The sequence below is a fragment of the Sardina pilchardus genome, chromosome 6 (genome assembly GCF_963854185.1).
Source record: "Sardina pilchardus chromosome 6, fSarPil1.1, whole genome shotgun sequence".
NCBI lineage: Eukaryota > Metazoa > Chordata > Actinopteri > Clupeiformes > Clupeidae > Sardina > Sardina pilchardus.
This window is the reverse complement of record NC_084999.1, coordinates 22,909,556-22,919,712: the sequence shown is the minus strand read 5'-3', so window position 1 is coordinate 22,919,712 and position 10,157 is coordinate 22,909,556. Positions and strand designations below refer to the sequence as shown.

At 42.4% G+C, this 10,157-nt stretch overlaps 2 protein-coding genes across 2 annotated transcripts in view; one reads left to right on the top strand and one right to left on the bottom strand.

The window, feature by feature from the left end:
- Positions 1–2,494, top strand: part of tuft1a (tuftelin 1a) — a 15,136-nt gene extending 12,642 nt beyond the window's left edge. The window contains exons 8-12 of the mRNA XM_062539107.1: positions 509–732; positions 1,027–1,132; positions 1,262–1,345; positions 1,567–1,661; positions 1,789–2,494. Coding sequence (XP_062395091.1) covers positions 509–732; positions 1,027–1,132; positions 1,262–1,345; positions 1,567–1,661; positions 1,789–1,861 — 582 coding nt within the window. The 3' untranslated portion in view covers positions 1,862–2,494. The remainder of the gene's footprint in view (positions 1–508; positions 733–1,026; positions 1,133–1,261; positions 1,346–1,566; positions 1,662–1,788) is intronic.
- Positions 2,495–4,829: 2,335 nt separating this feature from the next.
- On the bottom strand, positions 4,830–8,673 carry c6h1orf43 (chromosome 6 C1orf43 homolog). Its single transcript, XM_062539106.1, has 7 exons — positions 8,466–8,673; positions 8,009–8,110; positions 7,747–7,855; positions 7,470–7,523; positions 7,161–7,327; positions 6,930–6,988; positions 4,830–6,279 (listed from the first exon to the last, which is right to left on the bottom strand). Exons 1-7 carry the CDS (start codon positions 8,529–8,531, stop codon positions 6,072–6,074), a joined length of 765 nt encoding a protein of 254 aa, XP_062395090.1. The 5' UTR covers positions 8,532–8,673; the 3' UTR covers positions 4,830–6,071.
- Between the last annotated feature and the right edge of the window lie 1,484 nt (positions 8,674–10,157).

The following is a 10,157-nucleotide window of genomic DNA, read 5'->3' as shown; positions in this document are numbered from 1 at the left end:
GTCTATTGGTTCATCCGTGTAAATGAGCTTCAGGGCGACGCTTACTACTGCGTTATGAAGCAACAGACCTGGCGTTAGCATTGCCATTTACGGGAATGTACTATTTTATACTTTTTACTTTTTTGTGATATACAACTTTAATATTTGTTCTGTTTTTGACTGCGTCGTCATTCCGAGACGTGTTGCTGATGATGATATTTTATGCACAGCACTGTCTGACTCCGGTGCCTGCTTCTGCCCGCCATAAGTACGGCATCAGGACTCTCACCCCACTCTGCACAGTCTTTCTGTCCACTCCATTCCACTTCACTCATTCCACTCTCTCCTCCCTATTAAAGTCACTGCTAGTTCATTTAATTCTGATTAATTCATGTATGTTCTCTCTCTCTCCCCCTCTCTCACTCTCTTGCTCTCTCTTCCTCTCTCTCTCTCCCTCCCTCTCTCTGCTCCCTCTCTCTCCTTCTCTCCCTCCCTCCCCTCTCTCTCTCGCTCTTTTTCTCCGTCTCAGAGGGAGGCGGGTCAGTTCAAGCAGCAGCTGTCGGAGCAGGGGGAGCGTCTGCGGGAGGCGGAGCAGACGGCCGAGCAGCAGGACCAGCGGGTGGAGCAGCTCCAGCGCCTGCTGTCCGGCATGGAGCAGGAGAGCTCCGGCCTGAGGGAGGAGCTTATGACGCGAGAGGCGGAGCTTATGCAGCTGCGCGAGCAGAAGGAGGAGGGGCTTGAGGACAGGAAGAGGTAAGAGGTCTCAGTGAGAGGTCCGGGTGGGGAAACCCGGCTTCAGAGAGTCCTACCATGCATTGGTTCTACCAATCACACCTGGTGATTTCACCAATTAGCTCATCTACCTGGCTGAAGGGTTGAGCTTTTAAGAAACAGCTTGTTTTTTCTTTATGATTAGAACAAGTATGTGGTAGGACTTCTGCTTTCTGAAGCCGGGTTTCAGCTGATGCGTGTGTATGTCTATGGTAAGAATGGACAGTAGGTGTATTTACGGAGATGTAACTGGTGTGTGTGTGGGTTCTTCTGTAGGTCAGAGGAGCTTCAGCAGGAGAATGCTGTTCTGAAGGAGAAGCTGCACCACCTAGACGACATGCTCAAGTGCCAGCAGAGAAAGCTCAGGACCATGATTGAACAGGTACACTTACACACACTCACAGAAACACACACACACAACCAAGTATACACACGTACACACACACTGTTTGGCACTTGAAACACTGAGCACTTAGAAACACTGGTATTAATGCCACATGTTTGCCATCAGGTGCAGAACTCAAAGATGGTGATCCAGGAGAGAGACCGTGTGATCAGAGAGCTGGAGGAGAGAGTGGCCTACCTTGAATCTGAGGTAAGACCCTGGGAGATGTAGTTTTTTGACTTTTCACTTTCACTTCCTCTTGTCTACAACAGTTTTTTTTCCCCTCTGGTTTGTACATGTAACTAAAACCTTACTCCCACTAAACACAGCTGTTAGTACAACTAATTCTAGAACTACTTTTGCTCTTTCATGGTATTATTTTTTCATTAAACCCTGGGAATTAACTTTGTGAAATGCCATTGTGTATACAGAACAGAGAGATGCATGACCAGATGGATTACTATCTGGGAGGACAGAGGCGAAACTCCTACCTGTCATCGGACCACAACCCCCAGATCGTCTACAGGTGAGCACATACATGTACCGTATGGACATACTCCTACACACACACACACACACACACACACACACATACCACAAGCGCCCTTCATGCAGCACTAACGCTCTCAAATGTTTTGTTGTTTTCTCTTCAGTAAGCCTTTGAGGCCCTCCACACAAAGCAACAAGTCTCTGCCCTTCATCAAGGTCATTGAAATCAAATCGTGAGAGGGGCAAGATGGTTTCGCTGTGGTAACACCACGGCCATTTGCCACTGACCACTCAGCCCAGCCTTTTCGTAACCAAGGAAGGCCACATCTGCAGCAGCACCACCAATCGACGTGGCAACGTCACAGTTCAGCAATTTCATGCATTTAACCAACTGACCATCTCAACCGCATTATGCACCGATTTTCACACTATGTGTGTCTGTGTGTGCGTGTGTGTGCGTGTGTGTGCGTGTGTGTGTGTCTGTGTGTGTGTGTGTGTGTGTGTGTGTGTGTGTGTGTGTGTGTGTGTGTGTGTGTGTGTGTGTGTGTGTGTGTGTGTGTGTGTGTGTGTGTGTGTGTGTGTGTGTGTGTGTGTGTGTGCGTGCGTGCGTGCGTGCGTGCGTGCGTGCGTGCGTGCGTGTGTGTGTGCGTGCGTGTGTTTAAGTTCTAAGTGACTCCATCTGTTTTCTGCCATTTATAGTTGGATTTACTGTAGCTTAGCTTCATACTCGGTCGGTGGTTAGCACCTGTGTGTGCTTCTCCATGTACATATGAATACTATGCAACCCCAGCTTGCTCTGTTACAAGCTAAATGTAGACACATTCTAAAACTACACACACACACACACACACACACACACACACACACACACACACACACACACAAAAAGAAGGGATATGAAGGAATAAAAGAAACAGATAGTGAAAAGGAACTAATGAGAAAGATTGGTTAGTGCAATAAAAGAATGGGGAAATTGAGATAGAGACAGAAAGAAAGAAATATGACTGATCATTGACTTTGCTACAGCTTCCCTCCTCATGACGCCGCATGGAAACACATCTTAGCAGCGGAGCCCAGTTTACCTCAGACTGTTAACACACGCACAGCATACTGTCACTGATTAAGGGGCTTTAACACGGCTACTCAGATTAACAAGAACGGGGCTGATCTTTATACAAAATGACAAGCAGCAGACACAGCAGTGGGCTTTGTATGTGTGTGTGTGTGTGTGTGTGTGTGTATGTAATGTATGTGTGTGTGTGTGTGTGTGTGTGTTGTGTTGTGGGGGGGGATAAGGGAAAGAGTGAGTAATTGTTCTCTATCATGTCTAAATCAAGACCAAACGGAAGCTAGATCATTCCTGATGAGTTATCGGGGAGGGATGTCGATACTGGCCCTGAGCATTCCAGAGCACACCCGCACGGCAAGTCCAGTCAAGTCTGTCGCCTGGACAAAACATATTTTTTTAGGTTAATGAAAAACCCACACTTGCTGGTTAGATAATGATGAACGTGTTACACACACTGAGGTGAATTCAATGAAGTAGCTAGCGGCTAAACTAAACACCAGAAGAATGGCAACTATTTTGAAAATCCTGATAATTCAGTCCATTTTGAATCTGAGGCAATCAGAGTGAGGGGTCCATTCGGGACAGGAAATGGGAATTTTTTTTCTTTTTCTTTTTTTAAGTGTAATTTTGGCAGCTCTGGGTGTTTGGTTTGTTGGGACTCAGAGGCTCAAACAGGCAGGGTTTCAAAAGCAATAACCTTTAAACCAGCTCTTCCTCTCTCTCTCTCCCCCTGGTTTCTAGACCTTAGACTTTAACACACTTTCTTTTTTATGCTCTCCTTTTTGTACAGTTTGTGATCGTTTATTTCGTGTAGTTGCGTAATTGTTGGGCTGAGACGTGTCCGACAAGTCTGTAATCATCTGTGTGTGTGCGTGAGAGAGAGAGTGAGAGAGGGTCTAGACTCTGTTCGGAACTCTGTGACATCATCTGTGTGTGTGTGTTCATGCATGTGTGTGTAATGTCGAAGGAATTTGGCCGGTTGCATCAGTAAAGCAGTGCTGACATAAGGAATATGAAGAAGATGATGGTGACGATGAAGATTATTTAAAACACTATTTGTCCTATTTAATGTTGATCCCTGATAGGAAAAACACACGTTCATTTCAGTATCATGAAGCTTTTGTTCTTAATCGTTAAGTTTGTACATAGTACCATGTTTGTGTTTGTCTTTTGTTAGAGTCCTTCATTTTCCTGTGTGTTATTTACTTTTGCCATCCTGAAAAACTCTGTAGCACTTAGCCAAAGGCTTTCTCTTGATGCTCTGTAAATAGTGAAGGCTTTTTTGTAGTTATTTTTGATGTGATCTAGAAAGCATGTAATAACTTATATCTAAATACTGTGTGAATGCTTTGAATACTTCAATAAATCAGCCCACATCTTTATTGTCTCTCTTGGTTCTCTGTCTGACAAATAGATGATCAATAGAACATGCAGGGCTTAGAATCAATAAGATCAGATTTGGTGTCTTTGTTTCCATCTTTTTTTGATTAATGAGAGATTGTTTGGATTTATTTTTCAGAAAGTGTTTTGACATGCCAAAAGTTCTGTCCTTTGTCCCTTTAAAGATAACTTGCCATGCTTTATTAAAGGCTTTAGTGCCTTTGGCGCCCTCTTTTTTATGTCTCACGTTACAAAAGGGCACCTGTTCAAAGATAACATTGGCATTGGACCTTATTTTTCTCTGATTTTGTCACTGTGCATGATCTTTTCCTTTCTTATTTTTTTTCCCACAGAATATAAACATGCACTCAAACTGTAACAAACAAGACTGTAAGAGAGTGCACACTTACAGTATTTGACAAGTGAGCATTTGCTTTTTCGCTTCTTTTACCAGACTCTCTGATGCAGATATCCTCTCATTTAGCTAGGAGACAACTCCATCTAGTGGCCAATAATGACACTGTCAAGTAGCTATTCGGTCAGCTGAGTTCATTCTGTAAGTTGTGTATATATTTGGTCACTACGTCTTCTCGTGAAACCTACTCCAACAATGACAGTGTACAAATGACTATTTTGATGAGACTTGGGTTTCCAACATTTGTAAACTGATCCTCCACCTTCAGTACCTCAGAGGACATTTGCTGAGTGTATGCTTGTAATTGAGAGAGAGATGTGAGACCAAGAGGCAGAGTTAGCTTAGGTTGAGAATTTTATGGTCCAGTTCCAAAGGCTCACATACATATGAGGCAACATTACATTCAGGTACAGACTACAGGAACTGCACTCCGAGTTAATCACATGTGCACAAGGTAGTTCATGAGATTACAAGTGCAACAAACGAATGTGCGCTCACTAAAAGACACACACACACACACACACACACACACACACACACACACACACACACACACACACACACACACACAATTTCATTAAAATGTAAAACATTCACCTAAAAATTAACAAGCAGAAATACATTAAATGGAATAAAAGTGCACTTAGAGTCACAGTAGAGTAATACACAGTTTAGCTGTTCAGAAATTAAGCTATTATGACCTTTCTATGGTGTTTGCTGCTGCAGACCGCAGAGGCTCATGGGATCTGTAGTCTTGACATGAGGGGATGGCACAGGTAATGTACAGTACATAACCCACAAGGCAATAGTCTCAACTCTAATGTAGGGTAGGATGCATCTGCAGTGGTATTTCAGTAACATAGGCTAATCTCCCACTCTTTTCTCTCTCAAATGGGATATTTACCACACACACCTCTGATGTAACATTAGCTAGTGAGTCTTGTGTGTGTATTTCATATAATGTTCTTCATAAAGATTACTGTATCCCAATGGAAGCCCAGATCATCAGAGGCAAGGACCTGAAATTACTACCAGATTCAAAGCATCCAACTAAACCCAACTTAAACAATACTAAAATGCATATGGAAGGGTCACTTAACCCTGATCTCAATCTATCCTCCCCTATCTAATCCAATTTGGCTGGGAGAAAGTCAGAATTTAAACAACTAAAATTTCTGCAAATGACAAGGTCGTGGTAGGATACAGGATGGTGAGTCATAGTTTTTATCTCGGCAACAGTCTCTGTGGTGCGATTGAAAAAAAACTCTCCGCATGGCAGTCAGGCTCTGGCACCTCCTGTTGTACCAGGGAATGTTTCACCGCTAAACAGCTAAACATGTATAGAAACATTTCTCCCATGACTTTCCTTTGAAGTAGATGCCACGATGCTCAGATACTCACTCTAAACCACCTGCAGCTGCTTCAGTCCGGAACTGTATACAGTTGTGAACCAATACGGTCCCTCCAAATCTATGAAGTGTAGAAACGGTCTCGTCATTTGTTCCAGTGATTCTCCAGTTTGCATTTCTGGTGCCCTCCTCTCACGTCTCCTTCTCTCTCTCTCTCCCTCTCTTTGATTTGTTTTAAAGGGTGCTCTCCAGTGTGTTGTAGTTGTCCTTGAAGTTCTTGAGCTCCAGGAAGTGTTTGGGCCTCTTGCTGCGCTGGCCCGCGGACGGCAGGTAGGTCACCTGGATGGTGGAGGCCGAGGATGGACCCGGGGAGCTGGTCAGGTCCTTAGCAGCAGACTGGTGCTGCTGGCTCAGACTGGCAGAGCTGGAGTGGGTCTTCACTCTGCAGGGAAGCGGAAGGGAACCAAGAGATGGGTTTAGAATGGTGCTGGAATAAGGGATTACATAGCAGGAAGTGCACTTTGCACTTTGAGATCATTTATTTGATGTAAAGCGCAATATAAATAAAATGTATTATTATTATTATTATTATTATTATTATTATTATCCAACACAGAGAGAGTATCACAATACAAAACATATTATATCATAATGTACAATGTTTGTAAGTGTTTTCAACTGCAATTATGGTTATGGCGCTGGAATTGTATTACAACGACTAGGGAAACGATTCACCGCAAATCGGCTAAAAATCGATACACAATCGGTTAAGAAATAAATAATTGCAATGCAACTACCTACATTGTCCAAATATAAATATGTTATAATTAACAACTTCATAGCTCTTTCGTTGTGTACTACTTTTCCAAAGACAAAGAGAGAATATAGCGCAGAATATAATCCCTAACTGATTACAAGCATCCATTTGACTTTTTTGAACTGATAAATTCGAGATTCATATCACAACTGTTGGATGAAAACCCATGATAGAGGTTGGTGAGAGGTAGTGAAGACAGAGCATCAAAAAAAATAAGTCTGAGAAAGAATAAGAGAGAAAAGGGGAGATCAAGTAAGAAAAAGGCTGATACTCACACTGTGGCCAGTTCATTCAGAGCGTCCTGATATTTTAGAAATTCAGTTTCTCCAAAGGCCTGTGCCAAAACACAACAGTGACACACACTATTTAATATTGTGGAACAAATGAGGAAACATTAATAGTTCGCTTCTATTTTAGAGCTAGCCCAATGGTCCAATGTACTTACATACTGCTTAGGAAATACTTAGGAAAAATGAAACAAGTAATCAACAAACATAAACACTAACCCCTGTTCCATGTCTGGCGTTGTCGTACCCCTCCAGCAGTCTGTCAATGAGGCCGCTGCGCGTGGTCTTCACCAGAGAGCTGGAGTTTCTCAGTTCAATCAGCCAGTTCCTGTAACGCCGGCCAGTCAATGCACTGGAGCTGTGACCCAGCTCATGGAAAGGTAAATCTGAAACACACACACACATACACACACAAACAAAGAGAGAGAGCTAAATGGGAGGTACAATACAGCACATGGGGCTTCCACAAGATTATATTATAGGCCTACTGAACATGTGTGTAACGGGCTAAAAATGCTGCTCTCTCACCAGTGTCTCTGATGGCGTCTAGCGCTTTCATTCGATATAGGTAGTTGTAGCAACCTGGAAAAACAAATGACATGTTCAATTAGGACAGGGTGTGAATACCGTCTTGAAGAATGTAAATGTATCAATGAACCTTTGGCTTACATCAAATATGTTTTAGCATTTAAGATTGTAGAAAGATTAATTCATAAGAGTAAGTTAATTCAATGGGTCAGAGGATCAAGGAGTGACTTTTATTCACGTTTGAAGGTTTTTAATAAAATATCACCATTAGGCCTACCATTCTGACCCCGGTATGAGAGACGATCGTCTTCCGCTGCCAGGAGGCGCGGTTCAAAGCGGATGTCGTTCACCTTGGACAGACGTGAGTCTATCTCCTCCTTCAAATCCTGCATTTAGAGCACAAAGCCTTTACTTAAAAAAAAACAGTCAATGGGAGTTTTCAGGCTACATTTCACCGAGCTGCCCATTGAGAAATCGCTATAGGACTACCATGTTTTAAATCAAATGTAACCAGAGATAAGTTGGTGATGAAATCTTACCTTTGGTGCGTTGTGACCCAACGGTACATGAGGTCCTCGGCGAGACTTCATAGCGAACCGCATTATCTGTCTTTTCACGAAAATGAACAGCAACACAAACACCTAAAACAAGGGTAAAGTGATGATTAGTGGATTAGCCTATATCTTGAGAGATACATCAATGAAAATGATTACTGTACGTCTTATTTATCCATCATTGCCACAGTCTGTTGGCACACCTGTTGTGAGAATCGGTGTATCAGTGAATCAGCTATGGAAGTAATAGGCTAGCCTTAAAAAGTATCGTTAGCGGAAACCTCACTTGTTTAGGACTTTTGACTTAACAAGCCAGAGTGCAGAGACAACGCCAAGCTTGTCGCGCTAATGTCAAAGAAAACATGTTTACCAATCAAATAAATAAAACGAATCAGCTATAGGATAACGTTATGGGGTAAAATGTAAACAACACAACCCTTACCAGACTACCGTAGGCCATCACTAGCACTACGTTGACTCCAGAGAGAGGCGAGTCCGAGGACGACATGATTGATTACGTTAGTTACAACTCTCAAGTTATTGATCTTCAGCAAAAGGGTAATCCAAGTTGGAACATTATTTGTTTAATTGGCGATGTTGTCCATGCATTTAACATTTCCTGTTCTGGATGTTTTGTTGTCGCTGATCATCTGACGTCTTCTTCGCTGGGGACGTGTGTTGACAAATGAATTTAGGTATTCCACTATGGGACATCGCCATCTACTGTCATGGAAGAAGCTTTGCGTCAATCACTATGCATTTCCTGAAGGCGTATCAGGTGTTAGTCTACTCTGTGTGAACAGACTGCAGCTTAGAACTACTGTACACAGTCTGTGGTGTGAACTGTCTTCGGCCACAAATGTGTCATGTGAGCTGATAATGATAATCATGATTTGAACATGTGAATATTCATGAATATGTGGATGGGAGAAGAGATAGACCTAGAAGGTTACAGTAGCTGTGGCCTTTACTTGTGGTCATGGTGCTTAGTGTTGAAACCCCACCCCAGTGACCGCACCCCTCCATTTAGGTGTGAAGAGAGTAACAAGCTTTTCATACTGAAGTAACACCAATACAAATGGACCATATCGACTCTATCAGCACTGTTGATTTTACGTGTAAATTCCACTAGATGGCACCCTAGAGAGGGTTGAGTTAGTGCATAGGGCACTAGGTTGAGTTTGTCTGCTTTCATAGCCTGTTTGGTCATGCATTGAAATACTAGGCTATCGATAGGCTATATTACTATTTGTGAAAAGGGCAAAAGGCCATGGTTGGAAAAGATCGATTCTAGCCTAATTTATGTTGTCTGTGTAGCCTAGCCTAAGTGACCATCATTTTTGGTACACTGCGCACTTGCAGGCTAAAATAAAAAAAGTTTGAAGATAAATTAGGCCTACACAACTATACCTGTTTTAAGTTTGGGTTCCATACATGCCATGGCCATTAATTATTTTGGACACTGCGATGATGCGTTAAGCATATTTGCCAATATCACCTAAAGGTATTTTGGCTATACTGTCCTGCTTAGTTTTTCACATAGGATGACAGAATGTCCCATTCTTACCATACTGGGATGTTGACATTTATCGATAGATAGATCAGCATGCTGGTTTCATGTGATTGGTGTGTTCAAATTCACTTCACTGGAGAGTTCTTGCCCCATCAGAGTGCTTGTCTTGAGCTTCTCATCAGGATCACTCTCAAACTCAAGCCATGGAGTCCATATTGATTGACCATTGAAGTAGAATTTTCATTTTTGTTTAAATTTGTTAAAAAATGTTTTACTTTTGCTAAAAATGCTGGAAAAATGTGTACCTTCTTGTTAGTACTAGATTATGGTGATGCCAGTTTTATGCATGCATCTCTATCTCCTGAAAAAAATGTAAGCAGTGTATCATGCTTTGCAGTTTGTGCAGGCCACTTCTAAAACAATATATTTTCACTCATGCTCCCTTCAGGTCTCCTTGCAGTGATCATGTTTCTGTCAAATCCAAAATACCCTCCGTCTTGTTTCTGCTGTGTTTTGTTTGAAAACCACAAAGCTCTTTCCGTTCCACTAGATTATACCAGATGGCAGACGTGCTGGTTGCATGAGACAATCTGAAAAAAAAAAAAAACCACTTTGTTTGTC

Excerpts from the sequence above, each read along its gene's own strand:
- c6h1orf43 (XM_062539106.1), bottom strand. The coding sequence starts at position 8,531 with ATGTCGTCCTCGGACTCGCCTCTCTCTGGAGTCAACGTAGTGCTAGTG. Across the intron at positions 7,524-7,746 it reads CTCATACCGGGGTCAGAATG|GTTGCTACAACTACCTATAT; the intron begins GTAGGCCTAATG and ends TTGTTTTTCCAG. Across the intron at positions 6,989-7,160 it reads ACGCCAGACATGGAACAGGG|GCCTTTGGAGAAACTGAATT; the intron begins GTTAGTGTTTAT and ends GTTTTGGCACAG.